The sequence below is a fragment of the Bubalus bubalis genome, chromosome 10, assembly GCF_019923935.1.
Source record: "Bubalus bubalis isolate 160015118507 breed Murrah chromosome 10, NDDB_SH_1, whole genome shotgun sequence".
NCBI lineage: Eukaryota > Metazoa > Chordata > Mammalia > Artiodactyla > Bovidae > Bubalus > Bubalus bubalis.
In genome coordinates, this window is record NC_059166.1 from 81,291,051 (window position 1) to 81,317,202 (window position 26,152).

Genomic DNA, 26,152 nt, shown 5'->3' on the forward strand with positions numbered 1-26,152 from the left:
TTTGATCATTTGCCTGATTTAATATCTTGAGTGCTTACATTAATGAGACTATCATTGTTATAGCTTTAAAATTGAACTTTAAGAATCTACAGATATAAACAATATTATATTTCAACTTCATTAATTGTCTATTTTTAAATCTTTTTTAGGACAGAAGCGTCCAAATCAACTACTAAAATATGAGAAACATGAGATTAAATATTTTCAAGTTGAGCTCTTTTATACCATACAGTATGTTGGACTCGTGATATAATTGTAATTTTTGGTAGAGGTATTCAGTTCAGTTCAGTTGCTCAGTCATGTCTGATCCTTTGCTCACCCCATGCATGAATCACAGCACGCCAGGCCTCCCTGTCCATCACCAACTCCCAGAGTTCACTCAAACTCATGTCCATTGAGTCGGTGATACCATCCATCCATCTCATCCTCTGTCGTCCCCTTCTCCTCCTGCCCCCAATCCCTCCCAGCATCAGAGTCTTTTCCAGTGAGTCAGCTCTTTGCATGAGGTGGCCAAAGTCCTGGAGTTTCAGCTTCAGCATCAGTCCGTCCAGTGAACACCCAGGACTGATCTCCTTTAGGATGGACTTGTTGGATCTCCTTGCAGTCCAGGGGACTCTCAAGAGTCTTCTCCAACACCACAGTTCAAAAGCATCAATTCTTCGGCGCTCATCTTTCTTCACAGTCCAACTCTCACATCCATACATGACCACTGGAAATACCATAGCCTTGACTAGACGGACCTTTGTTGGCAAAGTAATATCTCTGCTTTTCAATATGCTATCTAGGTTGGTCATAACTTTCCTTCCAAGGAGTAAGGGTCTTTTAATTTCATGGCTGCAATCACCATCTGCAGTGATTTTGGAGCCCCCAAAAATAAAGTCTGACACTGTTTCCACTATATCATCTCTATTTTGTCATTTTTGCCTTTGTTACATTAAATGACCTATGTTTCCTAGAAGACTATATATCACCTTTCTATTTTCTCAGGTTCTTTTCTTAATATTGATTGGTGTCTGATTCAGTCTCAGTTTCACTATTTTTATTAGAGGTGACTTTTTTCTGCCTTCTCATTGCCTCTTTAAAAATAGATAGGCCACCGTTTCTTCTCTAGGGAATTTTGGCAAGGCGAAAGTTTGGAAATAAGGATGGTGTGTCCTCTGCTTGCATTTGATCTCTTAGACTAAGGTTACCTGGTTGACAGCTCTGGTCTCCTAGGAAAACTTGCTCTCTCCCAGTACTTTAAAAATCACAAGTTTAAATTGAAATAAGTTTCAGTTGATTTTTAGTTCATTATTCCATTTGAAGTATCTTGTTGATTTTATAGGTCTAACATGATTGAGGTTTATGATATCTTTGTAGGAAATACCAGAAATAATTCTGGATTATTATAATCCTGTTTCTTAAATGTTGCTATCATTAATAGAATTTGTATTGATATTTGAGCTGAAGTATTATCTTTGGCTTAATCAATGTTAACACAAACAATGTTATGTGTTATTTAACCCTAAATAACACATAATGTGTTTGATAGTTGGTTTAAGATAAACTGAATTTTCTTCCTCTTTCCTTCTTGATCTCTTTTCTTCCTAAATTAAAAAAAAAAAAACAACAAGTGAAAACATTAACTCAAGTTTTGGAGAAAAGTTACTTGTAGTTCTAACTTTTTAAACAACTAGTTCTAACTTTCTAACAACTATTTTCATTTTTCATGTAGTACTTTCTCTCTTTATTCACGGATGTAATGTTTCATATGATTAAAGGAATACTTTATACAATTAAAATTATAAAGAAAATATGTAAATCTTAACATTAAAAAATAAGTCCTGGCCCAATAAAGTGTATAATGCAGAGTGGAGGTGAGAGGAGGAGGACAGGATGAATATTAGGAATTTGAGCCATATTAGTTCCAGCTGGATTGTCTGATTTAAAAAATAAGACTGTTCAAATTACTAAAAAATGACAAGTTCTAAGATATCTAAAATTTATCCTGTTATATGCCTTTGGATTTCTCAGTTTTGTGTGTGTGTGTGTGTAGAATTTTTTTAAAAAATATCTAGTATGCTTTTGACTTGTTTAAGATATAATAAAAGAAGAATGAAATTTAGACAGAGAGAAACATGCTTGAGTTTCTTTTCCATCACTGACTGTGTGACCAGGACAACATTCTTCACCTTTCTGAGCTTCAGTAGGGATAAAAATTGTTAAATCACAGAATAATTTAAGATTAGACTAAAAAGGTAAATTTTGGATTTACAAAACACACAAATATTTGTAATTGTGTAGAAACATTAATAACTTTGAGGTTGGTACAAAAGTATTAGAGGTTTCTGACTGAATTTTAAATCATTATAACTTGGCTCAAACACATCTTTATTAATCAAAATAGAAACCATTACAGTCAACACATTTTTGCCAATGAGAAGTAAGTTTATTTTTGTAGCATAAAAATTCGTGCTTCAGGATTCAGCAAACTCTAGGAAAGCGTTTCTTTTGCCTCCTGCTGGTTGTGGAAGCATTTTCTCTGCAAAAAGTTGTTGAGATGCTTGAAGAAAGTAGTAGTCAGTTGGCAAGAGGTCAGGTGAATATGGCAGATGAGGCAAAACTTCATAGCCCAATTCATTTAACCTTTGAAGTGTTGATTGTGCGACCTGAGGTCAGGTATTGTCATGCAGAAGAATTGGGCCAGTTCTTGATCAATGACAGCTGCAGACATTGCAGTTTTTGGCGCATCTCATCGATCTGTGGACCATACTTTTCAGATGTAATGGTTTTGGCAGGATTCAGAAAGCTGTAGTGGATCAGACAGGCAGCAGACCACCAGTGGCCATGACCTTTTTTTGGTGCAAGTTTGGCTTTGGAAAGTGGTTTGGAGCTTCTTGGTCCAGTCACTGAGCTGGTCATCACTGGTTGTTGTATAAATCCACTTTTCTTTGCATCTCACAATCCGATTGAGAAATGGTTCATTATTATTGCATAGGATAAGAGAAGACAATACTTAAAAACTTTTTTTTTTGATTGCAGTCAGCTCATGAGGCACCCATTTATCAGGCTTTTTCACCTGGCCGTTTGTTTCAAATGCTAAAAGACCATAGAATGATCAACATTGAGTTTTTCGGCAACTTCTCGTGTATTTGTAAGAGGATCAGCTTCAGTGATAGCTCTCAGTTGGTCGTTGTCAACTTCCAATGACCGGCCACTATACTTCTTATCTTCAAGGCTCTCATCTCCTTTGCAAAACTTCTTGAACCACTGCTGCACTGTATGTTCATTAGCAGTTCATGGGCCAAATGTATTGTTGATGTTGTGAGTTGTCTCTGCTGCTTTATGACCAATTTTGAACTGGATTAAAGAAAAAATCACTTGTGTCTGCTTTTTGTCTAACACCATTTCTATAGTCTAAAATAAATATAAAATAAACAATGGTAAACAATGCCATTAGCAAAAAAACATAAAGCAAGAAATGTTCATTAAAATGATATATAACATAGCCTCATGTATTTAAGAATGTATTCCAATATCAAACAGCAAAATTCAACAATACAAAACCACAATGACTTTTTGTTGTTATTCAATCATTCAGTCATGTCCAAGTCTTCACAACACCACAGATTGCAACACTCCAGGCTTCCCTGTCCTTCAGCATCTCCCAGAGCTTACCCAAACTTGTGTCCATTGAGTCAGTGATGCCATCTAACCATCTCATCCTCTGTTGTCCCCTTCTCTTCCTGCCTTCAATCTTTCGCAGCATCAGCCTCTTTTTTTCTAATGAGTCAGCTCTTCCCATCAGGTGGCCAAAGTATTGGAGCTTCAGGTTCAGCATCAGTCCTTCCTATGAATATTCAGGATTGATTTCCTTTAGACCTGACTGGTTTAATCTCCTTGTAGTCCAAGGGACTCTCAAAAGTCTTCTCCAACACCACAGTTCAAAAGCATCAGTCCTTTCATGCTCAGCCTTCTTTATGGTCCAACTCTCACATCCATACATCATTGTTATTGTTTAGTGGCTCAGTCGTGTCCAACTCTTTGCAGCCTCATGGACTGTAGCCTGCCAGGCTCCCCCATCCATGGGACTCTCTAGGCAAGAACACTGGAGTGGGTTACCATTACATCCATACATGACTGCTAGAAAAACCATAGCTTTGACTAGATGGACCTTTGTCAGCAAAGTAATCTCTCTGCTTTTTAATATGCTGTCTATGTTTGTCATAGCTTTCCTTCCAAGGAGCAAGCCTCTTTTAATTTCATGGCTGCAGTCACCATCTGCAGTGATTTTGGAGCCCCCAAAAATAAAGTCTCTCACTGTTTCCATTGTTTCCCCATCTATTTGCCATAAAGTGATGGGACTGGATGGCATGATCTTCGTTTCTTGAATGTTGAGTTTTAAGCCAGCTTTTTCATGCTCCTCTTTCACTTTCTTCAAGAGACTCTTTAGTTCCTCTTTGCTTTCTGCCATAAGGGTGATGTTATCTGCATATCTGAGGTTATTGATATTTCTTCTGTCAGTCTTGATTCCAGCTTGTGCTTCATCCAGTCCAGCATTTTGCATGTTGTACTCTGCATATAATTTAAATAAGCAGGGTGACAGTATATAGCCTTGACATTTTCCTTTCCCAATTTGGAACCAGTCCGTTGTTCCATGTCCGGTTCTAACTGTTGCTTCTTGTCCTGCATACAGATTTCTCAAGAAGAAGGTAAGGTAATCTGGTATTCCCATCTCTTGAAGAAGTTTCCACAGTTTGTTATGATCCACACAATCAAAGGCTTTAGCATAGTCAATGAAACAGAAGTAGACGTTTTTCTGGAATTCTTTTGCTTTTTCTGTGTTCCAACAAATGTTAGCAATTTGATCTTTGGTTCTGTGTTTTGCATCAACCTAACAATATGTATAACTTACTGTCTTTTTCCACTATGATTATCATTTGTGAGATTGAATGTGTCCTTTTGTGTAAATTTTGATGACTGGATACATTGGATAGATTATGTGTAAACTCTAAGATCTCATGAGGAAACTTGGCTTGTCCAAGGTCACGTGCTGGTGGGTGACAAGACAGTACTAATGTATTTTATTTTCCATTTGAGTGTCCTCTTTGATGGATCACACCATAGCCATTTATCAGTATGTTGACACCTTAGAACATTTCTTTTTCCTGTACCACAGATCACATCAACATCATAACATAACTTGTTTCTGATTATAAAAAATAACACTTGGAAAATAAGAAAGAAGAAAATGTAAAACCCAGGTTATTATATTCCTCTCATGGAAATAACCACTTATATTTATTGTGTTACCTCTTGATTTCTTTTTTCTCACTGTAGAACTCTTTTCACTTACCATGGCATATGGCTATTTTCCCTATGCCCATATTACCACTTTTCTTTTCTTTTTTTTTTTTCCTTTTTTTAAAAAATTTAAATTTATTTATTTTAATTGGAGGCTAATTACTTTACAATATTGTATTGGTTTTGCCATACATCAACATGAATCCACCACGGGTGTACACTTTTCTTACATTTTAGAATATATGTATAATAAAGCAGCAGCTTAAGAACGATAAACTAACTTCCTACAGAAACGTGAAGATGCTTTCAACTGTATCTTTTACAACTAAAGAGTTCACATACAAAAGAAACAGGCGTTGGTCCTACTCATGGTTTTCTTAGAGAGGATACAGTGCTTATGGTGTCCTCAGTGTGACATCGTGGGGAGACAGCAGGCTCTGAAATCAGGCCTGCATGAGTGAATCCTGGTCCCATCACCCACTAGCTGTGTGATGTTGGACCATCACTTAAACTCTCTGACCTTTGGTTTCCTCAACTTTAATGGGTCTGCCTTTCAGGGCTGCTATAGGTTAGAGACAACAACCAACAAGAGAGTGCCTGGCCTTCTGAATGGGTAGGCACAGGTGAGACGGCACTCAGAAGCAATCTAAGGCTTAAAACCTGTCCAAATTAAGCATAAATATAGAGAGTACTTTCTCACCATAAGCTAACTCTGTTCTAAAACAATTTATTTGTGTGATTCACCATTTCCCTTTACTCCTGCAAATATAATTACTGGCAAAAGAGGAGTGGAAAATGATGAAAAGTGAAAGTGGCATGAAGATGATCTCTGATTGGCAGGAGCCTTAACTCTGAGCTACAGCAGCCCTGGTCCAAGTGGCAGTTTTCCCTTCATCTTGGGACACCCTTACAGGATGAGCCGGGTTAAGTTTTGCAGATTAGTCCCCAAGGGACATTCCTGCTCCAAGGCAGTTACTTTTTGAGGCAAGAGATCCAATTTAGAGAAAGCAAAGACCCTTTCAAGAAACTTAAAAAAAATTCAGGATAAAAATAGCTTTGCTGCTGCTGCTAAGTCGCTTCAGTCGTGTCCGACTCTGTGTGACCCCAGAAACGGCAGCCCACCAGGCTCCCCCGCCCCTAGGATTCTCCAGGCAAGAATACTGGAGTGGGTTGCCATTTCCTTCTCCAATGCATGAAATTGAAAAGTGAAAGTGAAGTCACTCAGTTGTGTCCAACTCTCAGTGACCTCATGGACTGCAGCCCACCAGGCTTCTCTGTCCATGGGAGTTTCCAGGCAAGAGTACTGAAGTGGGGTGCCATTGCCTTCTCCCGTCTTCTCCTCTAGCCAGGTGCAAAGTGTCACCAGATCCTGCCTGATGAAAAACTGCTGAATTAAACAGAAATGTCATGGATTTACAAAAAGGAACAGAAATACCCACACTTGGCAAAAACCTATTTATAGTACAGGAGTAGCTCTTTAATACTATGATTAAACAAGGTAATGGCTATTTTCTCCTATCTCCTGTGCGGATAGCAAGTTTCAAAAAGCTATCACCACAAGAACTGTAGAAAGCTAATCCTGGCTTAGAAACAGAAGTAAAACAGCCCTGTGACAACAATGGACTAAGAAAAGTCAAAATTTAGAAAATTATAAAAAAATTGCTTTCTATAAAAATGATTCCCTTTTAAATATCTGTTTACTGTATATACTTTAAGGTCCCCACTATCACTACCCCTCAAAAAAAAAAGGGTCAAAACCTCTAAACACTTTATACCAAAGGACCCACTGGTTTATTCATTCAACTAACACAGATGGAAGGCTCATAATGTGTGAGGCACTAAGGTCTCAAAGAGCAGACAGATTTTCCCCTGCTCCAAGGACATTTCTGTCTCTCAGAGCAGGAGGCAGGCACATCACCAACCACAACACAACAATGAAAAGCAGGCGCCACTGCTTCCTTTCAACTCAAGAATAAAACGACCTGTTGTGGGTGATGGGCCAGGGGGTATAGATTCTAAAAACTTAAGTTGTTTATTGAATATACAATAAAAGTGAAAAATTGCTATTGCTTTTAGCCAGCAAAAAGTCAATACCTGGGTGTGTCTGAGGAAAAACAACACTAATCTTTATTTCCACACTAACTGCAGAATTAGAGAAATCCACAGGCCGTGGTTTCCATGTCTGATTTAGGATCAATCCAAGATGTAGACACATCCCAGATAAGAATGCAGGGAGGGTGGTGGTGAAGTGTTGTAATAGGTACAAGTGTGGAGTGAAGCAAGTAGTTAATTCTCATAAGGGAAAAAGGAGGATGTCCCCAAGGAAGTGATACTTAAGTGGATCTTGCAGGGTGAACAGAAGTTCACCAGGAAAGATAACAACCTTCCAGGTTCAGAAGACTGTATGAGCAAGACACAGGATGTGTAGTATAAATCAGTTCAGGGAATGAAAAGGAACAGTGTGGTTTATGGAGCCTAAGGAGGGTGGAGGAGAGGTTGAGCTGCAAGCCACTGCATTAGTATGACATTGGGCTTTTACCAGAGACAGCAAGATTTTTATTTCCTGTGAAATATGGGAATGTTATATGATTAGTAAAAGTGGAAAGAATAACACAGCCATTAAATATAAAATCGTAATTTTTAAAACACAGAAAAGGCACTCAGCTTGCTGAAACAGCCATTTTTTAGGAAAGTGGACAGTGTTGTATTCCAGTCCTGCTAGTAGACAGATGCTTCAGAGAAGAGTTAACTCCCCACCACACATCAACAATGCATCAGCCTAATAACCTATGGACCATATAGCTAAACCATCTGCTGTGACTTGTCACATAAAGCGTTAACCCTGTATACCCTCAACCACGGATGCTCTTTCAACTTCCAGAATTCACCATTGATTTCGTTAAAGGTACCTTTACAGAGAGAGGTTTAGAGAAAGGCAAATACATATATATATATATATATATATATATATATATATATGTATGTGTGCGTGTGTATATATAAAGAGAAATATATTTATTTAATATATACATACGTTTCTCTTTAAAAATTAAGACAGTGATAAGAGACACTTTGGTTAGGGGCTCAGGCAGGAAATACTTGAGTAAATATAAGAGTTGATAAGAGTAAGACTCACACTCTTGTTACTGTGTTGTTTTCTCCTAATGCTTTCCTGATTTTCCCTTTGCTTAAGCACTAGATGGGGGTCCCGGATTCAAGGACCATAGAGAACACCTTCTGATTCTGAAGTTAGGAAAACAGGATCCAGAGCCAGCCATAGTATTTTCTAAACATCTGCCTCATTTCAGACAAGTCTCTTTGCTTTTCTAGCCCTCAGTTCCCTCATGTTGCTGTGAGAGGAATTTCGAGTAAGTTCCACAGGGAGTAGCAAAGCTGCTCCATGGGCCTCTGTGGCAGATGAAGTGAGGCCTCCTGCCGACCTTTCCCCTTCCAACAGAGCAGCTTTGCTCTTGTTTGCATTACGAACAGGGCTTTTACAAGCTTTTTTAATAAAAGGATTCTGTCACATTTTAAGTATTTGAAAAAAGCAGAACTAGATATTTCATAAGGCATATCCAGGTCAGAAACAATTTCTACATCTGGAGGATGGGATAACAATTGCTCCACATCGTAGCATCTGGGGGTTGAACAAGATACTGCATGTGAGACAGGATATAGAACAAAGGAAGCATTCAGTGTGTTATATTAGCACACCCTGCATAGATCCCTCACAAATAAGACTGCATTTCATATGACTCTTCACCTTTGAGTATGAGATGTTGACGTGAAAAAAATTGCCTTATTCATTTGTTTTATATCAGAAGCACTAGAAGAATGCCTTGTTCATGTTCTCTGAATTTTTAGTATAACCGTTTTATTTCTGTTTCTTGTACATTGCTCTTTCTCTCCCACAGCAGAAAGTTTTCTCCTTATATCAGATTTTTGAAATACTTCTGGCTGAATGGAATGATGAAGTTGCACAAATCTGTGTGTTTCAGGCTCTCCAGCTTGTGGGAAAATGACATCAGCGTACACTCCCTCACCCTGCCCTCTACAACCTGCCTGGAGCTGCTGTTGATACTGTCGAAGAGTAATGCCACACTGCCTCCATCCCTCCGCTGTATGAATTCTTTCCAGGTAAGGACTGGTTCCTTGAGGGTGTCATTTCTCAGTTTGACTTGTCATTGTGTTTTAAGGATCCTGACTTTCATAGGAACAGCCCATGGAAAGCTACATTTTCACATGATCATAAACATAATGCAAGTATTGCCTTCTCTGACTCATTCTAAGTAAATGGACAAATGGAACCTCAAAACTGATAAGGTAATTGTCGAGTAGTGGCCAAACCCATATCTCCCTAACCCCAGGATTGGTTCTCTTTATCTCCGTCTTTCCTGCCTCCAAGAGAAAAGGCAAGAACATTCAGCAGAGACACTTGCGAATGCTACTTCCCTTTCCCAGCTTTGCCCTAGAACAAGGATTTTCAGCCATCATTAGTGTCGTCTGCTTTTAGCTTGCAGTCGCATTGCTGAATGGAGGATTAACAGTGATCATGTTCTGCCCACTCTCTTTTCCTCTGTCCCAGTCCTTCCCTCCTCTAAGATTTATCTGTGCTCCTGGTATTGGATGTGGTCAAACAACATCACATGTAGACTGACCACTAGGAAGACCCCCTCCCTGGTAGTCAGCTAGTTGTCACCAAGGTGGCATATGAGAATTCCGATGTTGACTAGTCACTTCAGGTGTGACCCTGTAGCTACCAAATGTTATTGAGCTTATCTCTAACTCTCAGCAATGGAAAAATATTCCCGAGCCCTCTACTGCTGGTGAGCAGGCCACATGCATTGCTGAGAAATGAGTGAATCTGAGTGGTTGTTTCTACTTGTGAAGAGTTGCTGATGGCCTAAGATAACTTCCGAATCAGAGGATATTGCTTGGTGCATCTCTGTGTTAAAACAAGATGTGGGTTTTCCTCAGGAATTTAGTTAAAAATAGTAATAACTGTTGCATAATAATTTGCAACTGTATTCTCCTGGAATTCTGTTACATTGATTGTCTTTGTGATTGTCTTCCTGATAACACATTTCAGACTTTGGCTGTGGCATACCTGTTTGTATTTATCATTACTCAACTGTTAATTCCAAGTTCTTGGATTCAAGGACCATAGAGAACAGATTCTGATTTTGTAGGAGAGGAAACTGAGATACAGAGAGATGGAGTCAGTTGGCCAGAGAACAGCCAGCATATTAGAGACAGAGTTGGACTTACCAGGCTTGTGCTGTGATAACCGAGTGGTCTCATCTACCTTGGAATGTCCACTACACCCCTTGAAGTGTTAGTCACTCGGTCGTGTTTGACTCTTTGTGACCCCATGGACTGTAGCCCGCCAGGCTCCTCTGTCCATGGGAATCTCTAGGCAAGAATACTGGAGTGGGTTGCCATTCCCTTCTCCAGGGGATCTTCCTGACCTAGGGATCAAACTGGGGTTTCCTGCATTGCATGCAGAGTCTTTACTGACTGAGCCACCAGGGAAGACCTAATTATGTACTAATTTATGTATAATTTATGTACACCCCTTTTATGTACTGATGTACTAATTTATAATTAATTAGTAATAATTTATAATTATTTATTTGTATACTTCCCTGTGGGGCTTCCCAGGTGGTGCTAGTGGTAAAGAATCTGCCTGCCAATGCAGGAGACTTAAGAGATGTGGATCCAATCCCTGGGTTGGGAAGATCCCCTGGAGAAGAAAATGGCAACCCACACCAATATTCTTGCATAGAGAATCCCATGGACAGAGGAGCCTGGTGGGCTACAGTCCATGGGGTCACAGAGTCGGACAAGACTGAAGCAACTTAGCACACATGCACACATACTGCCCTGAACCGGAACTGATTTGAAATTCTATGTATAAATCCATATTTCTTCTAAGTTTTGCTCCTTGGATTGAACACTGAATAACACAGAAGTTTGCCCGCAAACTTTTATGGGAGATGCAAGGAACTTAATAGTGGTTATCTTTGGGGAGCGAGGCTGAAGACAATTATGTTTTATTTCACTCCCTCCTACACTGTTGGTTGTTTTTATATGACAGGTGAGTGGGGAGCAAAAGAGATGACTTGGACTTGAAGGATTTTATAGCCTATTGGGGAGATAGAACAGTCATCCATGGGTGATATAAATTGAGAGTCGTTTTATTACAAAGTATCCTCCGCACAAGTCTTAAAGAGATTAAAGGTAAAAGAGTAATCTAAGCCAGGCATGGGGCATTTGAGAGGAGGCCCAACTGTGTATCTTCTACAGGAGATGGAGGAAACCCAGCTCCCTTCGAGGATCTCACCTTGAGCACACATACACACACAGGCACAAAAGCCTGGCCCACCCTAGGTACCATCAGCGTTTGCTCCTGGCACCTCTCATCACAGGAGCTCTCGCCGTCAGAATGTTAATTACTGACTGTCCCCCTTGTTAGTGACTGATTTCAGTCCATTTGCCAAATATGATTGTCAGGAGCACACATGCTTTCCCAGTTTCAATGGTATAGATAAGCTGGGCACAGGTTCGTGAACAGTGTCTGTTAAAGAGATGTTGTCCCTGCTGCTACCCCTGGAAAGACTCACCAGGAACACTGCAGGAATCAACTTCCCCATGCAGGTCTTCACTCCAAGATACAGGATCAGTGAACAGGGTAGGATGTCTGTCAAGATTAGAAAGGGATGCTCTGCTTTTTCATCTTTGAAACACCTACCTCATCATTTATTACAATGGCAAAGAATGGGGCTGCTAATGTTGCCTGCGTTTATCTTTTCAATTGGAAACTCACTTTAGTACACTTTTTTTTAAAAGGCCTGTATTGGCAAGAGCTATAAAGTAGTAGGATGACACTTGTTAAAGATACCATCGTTACATTTTCAGTTCTCTAACTTTCTAGGCCGAGTAAGTTACTGTGAGCAATCCTGCTTTTTCTGTAAAAATGTTATTCATTCAGACTGCACTGCTGCCTGAGCTTTTATCACTAGCAAATCCCAGAAGGACTGACTTATTAATTAGAGCTTATAATGTATCTGAAATTCTAACTTCTTAAGTTCTTAAATTACAGTGTAATTCCCAGCCTAACAGGGATATCATTGGGTAGTTTTGTTATAATTTTCACTTCAGCCCTGGTCCAGTATCTTAATATCCCTGGTATGATGATGAGCAAACAGAATGTAGAATTTGGTTGAGAATCACTGATGTATTGCTAAGCACATACTATAGTTGTATCGTTTGGGAACACATGCCCCAAGAAGAAGGATGGATTTACCATGTCACTCCCTGCTTACAGTTGATTCCTATCACAATGAGAACAAAATTCAGGCTCCTTAATCCAGACCTCATGGGCCGGCAACATCTGTCCCCAGTCTCATGTGCTCACTCCCCTTCGCTCTGCTCTAGCTACACTGGCCTTACTTCCTACCCCCTTTCCTGACCTGGTCCTGGCCTCTGAGTCTGTGCACTGGCTGTTCTCTGTGCTTGCAGGAGAACACTCTGGACCAGACCTTTGCAAGGCTGGGCCCTCTTGTTTTTCAGATCTCACTTCATCTGTCAGTCTCTCCCATCAGGAAGCTTCCATAAGCCTCTTTTCCTTGTCTGTCAGAGGGCAGACAGAATGAAAACCACAATCACAGAAAACTATTCAACTGATCACATGGACCGCAGCCTTGTCTAACTCAGTAAAACTATAAGCCATACTGTGTAGGGCCACCCAAGATGGACGGGTCATGGTGGAGAGTTCTTACAAAACATGGTCCATTGGAGAAGGGAATGGCAAACCACTTCAGTATTCTTGCCTTGAGAACCCCATGAACAGTAAGAAAAGGCAAAAAGATAAAACACTGAAAGATGACCTCCCCAGGTCAGTAGGTACCCAATATGCTACTAGAATTCAGTGGAGAAATAACTCCAGACAGAATGAAGAGACAGAGCCAAAGCAGAAACAGCAACCAATTGTGGATGTGACTGGTGATAGAAGTAAAGTCCGATGCTGTAAAGAGCAATATGGCTTAGAAACCTGGAATATTAGGTCCATGAATCAAGGTAAATTGGAAGTGGTCAAACAGGAGATGGCAAGAGTGAACATAGACATTTTAGGAATCAGTGAACTAAAATGGACTGCACTGGGACGACCCAGAGGGATGGAATGGGTGAATTTAACTCAGATGACCATTATATCTACTACTGTGGGCAAGAACCCCTTAGAAGAAATGGAGTAGCCATCATGGTCAACGAAAGAGTCCAAAATGCAGTAGTTGAGTGCAGTCTCAAAAACGACAGAATGATCTCTGATCGTTTCCAAGGCAAACCATTCAATATCACAATAATCCAAGTCTATGCCCCGACCAGTAATGTTGAAGAAGCTGAAGTTGAACAGTTCTATGAAGACCTATAAGACCTTCTAGAACTAACACCCAGAAAAGATGTCCTTTTCATTATAGGGGACTGGAATGCAAAAGTGGGAAGTCAAGAGCTACTTGGAGTAACAGGCAACTTTGGCCTTGGAGTACAAAACAAAGCAGGGCAAAGGTTAACAGAGTTTTGCCAAGAGAATGCACTGGTCATAGCAAAGACCCTCTTCCAACAACACAAGAGAAGACTCTACACATGGACATCACCAGATGGTCAACACCGAAATCAGATTGATTACATTCTTTGCAGCCAGAGATGGAGAAACCCTATATAATATAGTCGGCAAAAACAAGACCAGGAGCGGACTCAGATCATGTGTGGCTCAGATCATGAACTCCTTGTTGCCAAATATTGGCAACAAGTCAGTTTAAGTCAAATATTGACTTAAATTGAAGAAAGTAAGGAAAACCACCAGATCATTCAGGTATGACCTAAATCAAATCCCTTATGATTATACAATAGAAGTGACAAATAGATTCAAGAGATTAGATCTGATAGAGTGCCTGAAGAACTGTGGACAGAGGTTCGTGGCATTGTACAGGAAGCAGTGATCAAGACCATCCTCAAGAAAAAGAAATGCAAAAAGGCAAAAGGGTTGTCTGACGAGGCCTTACAAATAGCTGAGAAAAGAAGAGAAGCTAAATGCAAAGGAGAAAAGGAAAGATATACCCATTTAAATGCAGAGTTCCAAAAGATAGCAAGGAGAGATAAGAAAGCCTTCCTCAGAGATCAATGCAGAGAAACAGAAGAAAACAATAGAATGGGAAAGACTAGAGATCTCTTCAAGAAAATTAGAGATACCAAGGGAACATTTCATGGAAAGATGGGCACAATAAAGGATAGAAATGGTATAGACCTAACAGAAGCAGAAGATATTAAGAAAACATGGCAAGAATACACAGAAGAACTATACAAAATAGATCTTCATGACCCATATAACCACAATGGTGTGATCACTCACCTAGAGCCACACATTCTGGAATGCGAAGTCCAGTGAGTCTTAGGAAATATCACTATGTACAAAGATGGTGGAGGTGATGGAATTCCAGTTGAGCTATTTCAAATCCTAAAAGATGATGCTGTGAAAGTGCTGCACTTAATATGCCAGCAAATTTGGAAAACTCAGCAGTGGCCACAGGACTGGAAAAGGTCAGTTTTCATTCCAATCCCAAAGAAAGGCAATGCCAAAGAATGCTCAAACTACCATACAGTTGCACTCATCTCACATGCTAGCAAAATAATGCTCAGAGTTCTCCAAGCAAGGCTTCAACAGTACATGAACCATGAACTTCCAAAAGTTCAAACTGGATTTAGAAAAGGCAGAGGAACCAGAGATCAAATTGCCAATATCCACTGGATCATTGAAAAAGCAAGAGAGTTCCAGAAAGACGTCTACTTCTGCTTTATTGACTATGCTAAAGCCTTTGACTGTGTGGATCACAAGACACTGTGGAAAATTTTTCAAGAGATGGGAATATCAGACCACCTGACCTGCCTCCTGATAAATCTATATGCAGGTGAAGAAGTAACAGGTAGAACTGGACATGGAACAACAGACTGGTTTAAAATCGGGAAAGGAATAAGTCAAGGCTGCATTTTGTCACCCTACTTATTTAACTTATATGCAGTGTACATCATGCAAAACGCCGGGCTGGAGGAAGCACAAGCTGGAATCGAGATTGCCGGGAGAAATGTCAATAACCTCAGATTTGCAGGTGACACCACTCTTATGGCAGAAAGTGAAAAAGAACTAAAGAGCCTCTTGATGAAAGTGAAAGAGGAGAGTGGAAAAAGTTCGCTTAAAATTCAACATTCAGAAAACAAAGAACATGACATTTGGTCCCACCACTTCAAATAGATGAGGCAAATAGATGAGGAAACAATGGAAACAGTGGCTGACTTTATTTTTGGGGGCTCCAAAATCACTGCAGATGGTGACTGCAGCCATGAAATTGAAAGATGTTAGCTCCTTGGAAGAAAAGCTATGATCCACCTAGACAGCTTAGTAAAAAGCAGAGACATTACTTTGTTGACAAAGGTCCATCTAGTGAATGCTATGCTTTTCCAGTAGTCATGTATGGATGTGAGAGTTGGACCATAAGGAAAGCTGAGCACAGAAGAATGTATGCTTTTGAACTGTGGTGTTGGAGAAGACTCTTGAGAGTCCTTTGGACTGCAAGGAAATCCAAGCAGTCAACCCTAAAGGAAATCATTGGATATTCATTGGAAGGACTGATGGTGAAGCCTGAACTCCAATCCTTTGGCCAGCTGATGTGAAGAACTAACTCACTGGAAAAGATCCTGATGCTGGGAAAGATTGAAGGTGGGAGGAGAATGGGACGACGGAGGGTGAGATGGTTGGATGGCATCACTGTCTCAATGGACATGAGTTTGAGTTTTTTCCTCTACTAAAATATGTGTTGAATGGAAACAGGGAGAATGTTTCGGCTCATCATTGCATCAACAGAACTTAGAAGTTTGCTTACATGTAGGAATCATTCACAGAGAAGGCAATGGTACCCCAGTCCAGTACTCTTGCCTGGAAAATCCCATGGATGGAGGAACCTGGTAGGCTGTAGTCCATGGGGTTGCTAAGAGTCGGACACGACTGAGCGACTTCACTTTCACTTTTCACTTTCATGCATTGGAGAAGGAAATGGCAACCCACTCCAGTGTTCTTGCCTGGAGAATCCCAGGGACGGGGCAGCCTAGCGGGCTGCCACCGTCTATGGGGTCGCACAGAGTCGGACACGACTGAAGCGACTTAGCAGCAGTAGCAGCAGGAATCATTCAATAAATATTGGTTGGCTTGCTAGAGATGAATAGATGGATTCACAAGTAAAATTCAAAGTGGTGTAGCCGTCTGACATTCTAGAAAATTCCAAAAGACTGAACTAGGAGAAAGCAGAGGTGTGGACAGGACACCCTCGGGGCAGAAGCAGCAGCCTTTCCCCTTCTGGGACAGGGTGGACTCCAGAGGTAAGGTCCAAATTTGAGATAGGTCAACAAGATTGAGCACAGATGGGTATCTGAAATTACAGCCTGGAGCTCTGTACAAATGAGGAAGATGCGAAGAAGAGTTCGGCCCTTGGGAGGAGCATGCAGTATCCAAGATAACCAGAGTAGGTGACCAGTGTACAGGTCCAGGCACCTTCTGGGCCCTGGAGACCACAAGAGGGGAAAAATTGGAGTGATACTTTGGTGCAGAAACTGAGGCTGAGGGGGCTGAAGTGACTGTGGAGCAGGTAGGTGGCAGCTGCTGCCACTGTAACGCTGTCAGCTTGATTCCCTGCTGAGCGTTTCGCAGCTCTGCGGGGAGGTGACAGGATGCAGTTTCCACATTCATCTTGCAGAGCTGCAACTGGTTTCTTAACCTGAAGTCTTGCCATGGCAACTTAAAATTTGAACAAGGTCTCTGGAAGGTAGAACCATAGAGTACCCAGGTTGGATCCAGGACTGGGTAGGGGACGTTGCGTTTAATGGTTCTGTGCCTCTTTTTTAGAATCTTGGACTATTGTAGCTGGAAGGATCAACTAGTCCAATGACCTTATTTTTATAAATAAAAAACAGGAAGCGGAAGTCGACATTGGAGGCTGAAACTCTGATTCCTCTGCTAGACTTTTTGTGCTACAAGTGATTTTACCTATTCTGTTTCCCTATCCCATGGGACACAAGTTGCTTAGGATATAAGTAAGTGTCATAGAAAACAGATAGTTAATCATCAGATAATAAGCATACAAATTATAATAGCTAATATTTATTCAGTGCTTTCTGTATTCTGGACTCTGTTCTCAGCGATCTGTACTTTTTAGCTCATTTCATTTTCATGAAAAACACCATGAGGAAGATGTATTATTATTCCCATTTCACAGGCACGAAAACTGAGCCAGAGAGATTAACTTTCCCATGCTTATACAGCTGGTGAGTGGAAGAACATATGGTTCAAAGCCTGGCTGTAGACAACCATACCTCCCATTCTTAACTGCCAGATAATGTTGCCTATTAAAAGAAGTTTGGTAAAATAAAATTAGATTTTGTTTATCTTAACTTCAAGGTTTTTCAGGGCCTTTTCATGTGTATAAGGGGCAATATGACCCTTCTAGCTGAAGAATGTAGTAAATATTTTTGAAATGTGATACCAGGAAGACTGTCCAGAGCATTTCATAGGATTAATGCTCTCAAAACACAAATGAGGAAACAGTGTCCTGCCCGGTCTTGAAAGATTTGGATGACCATGATGCACACAGCACACACATGCGCTTCAGAGCCTTGTTTATCTCTGAAAGAAGTAGTGCTGCAGATTTAGCAATGGATTGTAATAAGGTGAATGTCTCTCCCTTTAGTGACTAGGTGGCTCTCCTCCTGGTCAGGGCCACCTTGCTCAGAAAGACAGAAATAAGATGTTCCTTCAGCACCTGACAGGGCACACAGGACCAGTCCAGAGCCCCAGCAGGCCCCTGGCCCCATTGCTTTCTGGGTCTGCACCTGCTGCCCACTCTATTCAGCATTGCTGGGTATTGACAGTAATGTGGCAAAGACTTCCCATAATAGAGAGAGCCATCTAGCTGAAGCTTCCCAAGTAATTCAGTGGTAAAAGGACCTGGCTGCCAATGCAGGAGATATGGGTTCAATCCTTGGGTTGGAAAGATCCCTTGGAGGAGGAAATGGCAACCCACTCCAGTATTCTTGCCTGAAAAGTCCCATGGAGGGAGGAGCCTGGCAGGCTACAGTCCATGGGGTCACAAAGAGTCAGACATGACTGAGAGACTGAGCGCACACATCTGGCTAAACTGTCTCTCTCCTAACTGATGGGTTGACTCACACTGAGAATTCCCAAGGGGAGTCTATTGAAAGCTTATACCCAACTGAGATGGTAGGACTGTTCCATGGCCTCAGTGCCAAGTTGAAGAAACCCCTTCTCTTCACTCTAGCACCTGACCTCTAACTCCAGCTCCACCCACTGCTCCAGACCATCTAATCTGTGTGAATGAGGTTTTCAAGGGTTTAGCTCTCCAGAATTGAGGCTTCTTTTTCTTCCTCAGATAAATTGCTGTATTCTACAATAATTTCAAGTATTTTCACAGACATTATCCTTTTTAAAATCCTCACAACAACTCCGATATCAAGGAGGTGGAAGGTAAGCAGGATAGGCAAGATCATGACAGCATGTAAATGCAGGGCTGTGTTTCACACCTAGGTCTTCTGGTTCTGAAGCTATTATGTATTCCATCCCATGGCAGTTACATCAGAGAAAGTAGCAAATGGTCCCCTTTAATGGTCTGGGGTCTTCTACATCTTATTTTTACCATATGGCAGCAGCAGTATCTTTTATTAATATCATCCTTTAGAGAACCACAGCCTTCAGCTATGGGAGTATTCTGAGCTGTATGGATCCTGGCAAATATGTTGAACTTCATCAAACTATAGTTTTATGTATATACTATGTGGTTGCATAAGGCAATGAAATTATGTAGAAGAGAAGAAACAAAAAAGCTTTTAATAGAGTGTGTCTGTTACCACCTGATAGGCTTGGTCAAGGATGTTTCCTCAGCTCTTGATGGGTTTGAAATCATACACTCTCAATTGGGGAAAGGTGAAGCAAATGAAGCACCTTAACCAAGGGTCTCATATACTATTCCAGAGCAGGAAATTCTCAGTTCATTATATTACTTGTATGTAGTTTGGTTTTAACTTTAAGAAACCCAGTGATACTTAAATGTCACCCTTTCCATAATATAAAAACCATATACAGTTGACCCTTGAAAAATGTGGGATTGATCCACACAATTTCTCTTATACATAGTATATTTCAGTGGTAAATACCACAGCACTATGCAATCTGAGGTTGGTCAAATACACTGATGGGAAGAGGAACTGTGGATACAGAGGGCCAGCTGTTAAGTTATACACAAATTAACCTCCACATTCTTCAAGGGTTGACTTTATTAAACCTCTCAACTGTTCAGAAATGAATAATTTTACATTATCATCTGGCTACTTTTTCAGTACCTGTTTTAATATCTATATCAGAACAGAGGAGGAGAACAAAATAACACATAAAAATTTGGTTTAGTATGGAAGTTTGAAGTTGTGGTTTAAACTTAGGAACTTTTTTTAGATATATGCAGTCTCCAAGGACTCCAACAAATGGGTAGGCAGAGGCCCGAGAACTTTACAGATGAGTTGCAACAAAGGGGCTACCAAGAAGAGAAAGAGAAGTTTCTGACTCTATACCGCTTTCTTCTTGTCTGCTTTAGACACTGCACGACATAAATGGCTTTGTCTGTCATATGCCATGTTCACATCTAGGTAAATTATAGCTATTAATATCATTTAAGGTAATGTTTTATTAAATGATTATAAAAAGATAATCACCTTCATGATTAAAAAAGAAATTGGAAAATGCCAAAAAATGTAAATGGAATTAAAATCACCGGGCATCAGCAGTACTGACAAGGTAATTCTTGTTAATGTCTCTCTCTCTCCATATATATATATATATATATATATATATCTTTATATACACAGAGAAAATATATTTTAGCATAAAGTTGGCCTCACTGGAGATGCTGGGACTCTGTTACTGGCAGTATTCTGCTTTTTCCTCTGTCATCACTGGCATGAAGACAGCCTTCCTGGTGACTGTCAAGGACTCTCGGGGGCTTTATAAACAAGGGTCCTGTCATTAGGTAGGAATGGAGGGGAGAGAGGCTGGAAGCCACTCCAGATATCCAAAGGTTGCTGCAGATGGAGTCAGGAGGCAGGCAGACCCTCATCAAGACAGCAGCCACTTGCTGGATGGAAGTTCCTCTGGGGATCCACGAGCACGTCCCAGAGATTCGAGAGGGTTCAGCTTGGCACCCTCAGGTCCCGAGGTGTGACCATCTTTCTTTCCTGCTGACATTTTTCTCCTCAGTGGGCAGAGATAATCCAAAATTGAGTGTCACTCGTTATATTTAGAGAATCCAGGCTCAAAGGTAGTGATTACTGCTCTGGCTATTTTCAATCTGTCTCCTTAAAACAGTCTTCTGAGAAGTGCCTCAGCAATTTGGATGCGGAAAGGATGTTGCCTTATCCTTCCTTTCTGCCCCTCAGGGCATGCTGTGGTTTGGGGAAATAAGCAGGAATCCTTAGATTGATACAGTTCTCTAATTTGAATGCTACTTCCTCCATCTCCTCTCATACTGGCTGTTTGGCCACATTCTAGAGAAAATGTGGAGGGGCCCAGCAGGAGCCTGGAGGCTTCCCAGGGGGTAAGCCAGCCCACGGGTCTTCCAGCTGCTACAATGAGTCTTTCAGGCAGCTGCTGCCTGCACCGGTATCTCCTGCCACACACCCTGCTCCTCAGAAATTTCTGTCCCTTCGAAAGAGTTGGACTTGTAGGCAAAGTGGGATAGTGTCTGGGCCTCCCATAGTCTAACCTCGTGACCTTTACTCCAAGAAGCTGCCACTTGGTAGGGGAGTCTGGTGGCGCCGGGTACCCTGACTTGGGCATTATTGAGAGAAGTGTAGCCCAGAAAGTCAGTCACTCTGTCCCCCTCCCCTGCAACTTTGAAGGGAAAAATACATTCTGATGATAGAAAAATTTGATATGTTTTTCATTAGCAGAGCAATACTTGTTTGCAGTTTTAGCATAAAAATATAGAAATCTTCAAATTAAACCAGTTCAGTCCTTCAGGGCCTGGCTGGGGGATAAGACCTGTCAGGGCTTGGGAGCCTCTGATTGGAGGGCACTCACTGTCTTGGGCTGAGTCTCTCTGAAGTGGGCGTGGGGAGGCCTGGAGGGCAGATGGAGTTCAACTAATTCTCCCATGAAGGGATTATGAATGGTTTTGGTTCTAAAGAAGCTGCTTCCAGCTGAAGAAGCTGAAGTCGAATGCCTCTATGAAGACCTACATGACCTTCTAGAACTAACACCCCAAAAAGATGTCCTTTTCATTACAGGGGACTGGAATGCAAAAGTAGGAAGTCAAGAAATACCTGGAGTAACAGGCAAATTTGGCCTTGGAGTACAGAATGAAGCAGGGCAAAGGCTAAAAGAGTTTTGCCAAGAGAACACACTGGTCATAGCAAACACCCTTTTCCAACAAGACAAGACTCTACACATGAACATCACCAGATGGTCAATACCGAAATCAGATTGATTATATTCTTTGCAGCTAAAGATGGAGAAGCTCTATACAGTCAGCAAAAACAAGACTGGGAAGTGATTGTGGCTCAGATCATGAACTCCTTATTGCCAAATTCAGACTTAAATTGAATAAAGTAGGGAAAACCACCAGACCATTCAGGGATGACCTAAACCAAATCCCTTACGATTATACAGTGGAAGTAAGAAATAGATTTAAGAGACTACATCTGATAGAGTGCCTGAAGAACTATGGATGGAGGTTCATGACATTGTACAGGAGGTGGTGATCAAGACCATCCCCAAGAAAAATGCAAAAAGGCAAAATGGTTGTCTGAGGAGGCCTTACAAATAGCTGAGAAAAGAAGAGAAGCTAAATGCAAAGGAGAAAAGGAAAGATATACCCATTTGAATGCATAGTTCCAAAAAATAGCAAGGAGAGATAAGAAAGCCTAAGAGATCAATGCAAAGAAATAGAGGAAAACAATAGAATGGGAAAGACTAGAGATCTCTTCAAGAAAATTAGAGATACCAAGGGAACATTTCATGCAAAGATGGGCTCAATAAAGGACAGAAATGGTATGGACCTAACAGAAGCAGAAGATATTAAGAATAGGTGGCAAGAATACACAGAAGAACTATACAGAAAAGATCTTCACGATGGTGTGATCACTCACCTAGAGTCAGACATTCTGGAATGTGAAGTCAAGTGAGCCTTAGGAAGCATCACTATGTACAAAGCTAGTGGAGGTGATGGAACTCCAGTTGAGCTATTTCAAATCCTAAAAGGTGATGCTGTGAAAGTGCTACACTCAATATGCCAGCAAATTTGGAAAACTCAGCAGTGGCCACAGGACTGGAAAAGGTCAGTTTTCATTCCAATCCCAAAGAAAGGCAATGCCGAAGAATGTTCAGACTACCACACAATTGCACTCATTTCAAATGCTAGCAAAGTAATGCTCAAAATTCTCCAAGCCAGGCTTCAACAATACGCGAACTGCGAACTTCCAGATGTTCAAGCTGGATTTAGAAAAGGTAAAGGAACCAGAGATCAAATTGCCAATATCCATTGGATCACTGAAAAAGCAAGAGAGTTCCAGAGAAACATCTACTTCTGCTTTATTGACTACACCAAAGCCTTTGACTCTGTGGATCACAACAAACTGGAAAATTCTGAAAGAGATGGGAATACCAGACCACCTGACCTGCCTCCTGAGAAATCTGTATGCAAGTCAAGAAGGAACAGTTAGAACTGGACATGGAAAAACAGACTGGTTCCAAATCGGGAAAGGGGTACTTCAAGGCTGCATATTGTCACCCTGTTTATTTAACTTATATGCAGAGTACATCATGAGAAATGCTGGATGAAGCACATGCTGGAATCAAGATTGCCAGGAGAAATATCAATAACTTCAGATATGCAGATGACACCACCCTTATGGAAGAAAGCAAAGAAGTAGTAAAGAGCCTCTTGATGAAAGTGAAAGAGGAGAGTGAAAAAGCTGGTTTAAAACTCAACATTCAGAAAACTAACATCGTGGCATCTGGTCCCATCACTTCATGGCAAATACATGGGGAAACAATGGAAACAGTGACAGACTATTTTGGGGGGCTCCAAAATCACTGGATGGTGACTGCAGCCATTAAATTAAAAGACGCTTGCTCCTTGGAAGAAAAGCTATTATCAACCTAGACAGCATATTAAAAAGCAGAGACATTACTTTGCCAACAAAGGTCCATCTAGTCAAAGCCATGGTTTTTCCAATAGTCATGTATAGATGTGAGAGTTCGACTATAAAGAAAGCTGAGTGCCAAAGAACTGATGCTTTTGACCTGTGGTCTTGGAGAAGACTCTTGAGAGTCCCTTGGACATCAAGGAGATCCAACCAGTCCATACTAAAGGAAATCAACCCTGAATATTCATTGGAAGGACTGATGCTAAATCTCCAATACTTTGGCCACCTGATGTAAAGAACTGACTAATTTAAAGACCCTGATGCTGGGAAAGATTGAAGGTGGGAGGAGAAGGGAACGACAGAGGATGAGATGGTTGGATGGCATCATTGACTCAATGGCCATGTGTTTGAGTAGACTCCACAAGTTGGTGATGGACAAGGAAGCCTGGCATGCTGCAATCCATGGGGTCGCAAAGAGTCAGACATGACTGAGTGTCTGAACTGTACTGAAGTGAACTGGTTCTAAAATGTCAGCGTCCATAGGAAGCTTGCTCATAATTCAGATTTCTTAGTGAGAGCCTCAGGGATTCTGGTTCAGTAACTTGAAGGAGATCCCGGCATCTGCATTGTAACAAACATCCAAAATGTCTCTAAAAAAGGCTTTCAAGAACCATTATACTTAAGTATAATGGAATATATTCCCACTGAAGTGAGAAATGTACAGGAAGAAAACCTTTCTTTTTGATGAACACCTAGCTCAAATAGCTTATTTCACACTTTTCTTCACTGTTTCTTTTTAATCTGCACATAACACAGCCCCTAACGAATGAGGTAAACTGAATCATAGTCATACAATTTGTAGTTTTTTCTTTTTCTATCTTTTTCTTCTGCCATGATAGTTCCCTTCTGCACTGAGATGCTTGGTAGAATCCAAGTGTCAGTTATCTCTGTGAGTTGTCCTTCTCCTCTGCCATTTGTGAACCTAGAATCTTCCCTCCATCTGGGCCATGTAACCCTGGTATCCTCTCCTGCTCATGGCAAGGCTGACTTCCTAGGACCCTGATGTTGGACACTCAGGGTCTAGTCTGAGATCTGCACCACCTGGGTTTTGTGACCCTGACCTAGCCAGGTAACCTGATTTCTGGGTTTTGGTTCTTTGTACTGTGAGGGTGTTGGGTTAAAAGACTAAGTTGCATTGAAAGTAGATGCACATAGAGTCATTTTGTCTGTTTCCTGCTGTTCCTAATGTATTCACCCAGACGGAACAATATAACTCATTGTTATATATATACGTTATATATATACATATGTTGTTCCTTTAAGGGGCTAGTTCCAAATAGGAAAAGGAGTACGTCAAGGCTGTATATTGTCACCTTGCTTATTTAACTTATATGCAGAGTACATCATGAGAAATGCTGGGCTGGAAGAAGCACAAGCTGGAATCGAGATTGCCTGGAGAAATACCAATAACCTCAGATATGCAGATGATACCACCCTTATGGCAGAAAGTGAAGAGGAACTAAAAAGCTTCTTGATGAAAGTGAAAGAGGAGAGTGAAAAAGTTGGCTTAAAGCTCAACATTCAGAAAATGAAGATCACGGCATCTGGTCCCATCACTGCATGGCAAATAGTTGGGGAAACAGTGGAAACGGTGTCAGACTTTATTTTTCTGGGCTCCAAAATCACTGTGGATGGTGACTGCAGCCATGGAATTAAAAGACGCTTATTCCTTGGAAGAAAAGTTATGACCAACCTAGATAGAATATTCAAAAGCAGAGACATTACTTTGCCAACAAAGGTCCATCTAGTCAAGGCTATGGTTTTTCCTGTGATCATGTATGGATTTGAGAGTTGGACTTTGAAGAAAGCTGAGTGCCGAAGAATTGATGCTTTTGAACTGTGGTGTTGGAGAAGGCTCTTGAGAGTCCTTGGACTGCAAGGAGATCAAACCAGTCAATCCTAAAGGAAATCAATCTTGAAGGGTTGATGTTGAAGCTGAAGCTCCAATCCTTTGGCTATCTGATGTGAAGAACTGACTCATTGTCAAAGATCCTGGTGCCGAGAAGACTGAAGTCAGGAGGAGAAGGGGACGACAGAGCATGAGATGGTTGGATGGCATCACTGACTCAATGGACATGAGTTTGAGTGAACTCTGGGAGTTGGTGATGGACAAGGAGGCCTGGCGTGCTGCGATTCATGGGGTAGCAAAGAGTCGGACATGACTGAGCAACTCAACTGAACTGAACTGAAAGGGACTAGGTTCTTATTTCTTTTGAACATATTGGAAATGTTTAACTGAAGGAAAGCACAAAGAAAGCCACATAATGTAGTTTTTTTTTTTCCTCCTTTCCAAGAGAATGGGGTCTCTTGTCTCAGGACCTTCCTACCAACCACAAAGAAAGGTAAACAACGGGGTTAGGGTGCTGTCTGGCCCCCAGCTCTTACTGCCTGAGACACCCCGGCTTACCCCTTCATCTGAAGGTGGGCAAATGCAAAACACCGTCCGGTAGACTGAGTATCAGAGAAGAGAAAGAGAGAGAAGCCTGGGATATTCTCTGCACAGCCTTTGATCTCTCTGCTTCTCTCCTCTTTACCCTCCTCAGGCTACTCCTCCTTT

At 41.1% G+C, this 26,152-nt stretch overlaps 1 protein-coding gene across 8 annotated transcripts in view; it reads left to right on the forward strand.

Moving 5' to 3' along the window:
* The window catches only part of UBE3D (ubiquitin protein ligase E3D), a 177,633-nt gene that overhangs the window by 85,292 nt on the left and 66,189 nt on the right, over positions 1-26,152 (forward strand). For 7 of the 8 annotated variants that reach the window (XM_044924484.2, XM_044924483.2, XM_044924486.2 and 4 more), the window contains one exon: positions 9,282-9,420. In XM_044924484.2, the coding sequence (XP_044780419.2) occupies positions 9,282-9,420 (139 nt within the window). Of the gene's footprint in view, positions 1-9,281; positions 9,421-26,152 lie in introns of those variants that run through there. The other variant, XM_044924488.2, reaches the window with a different exon arrangement.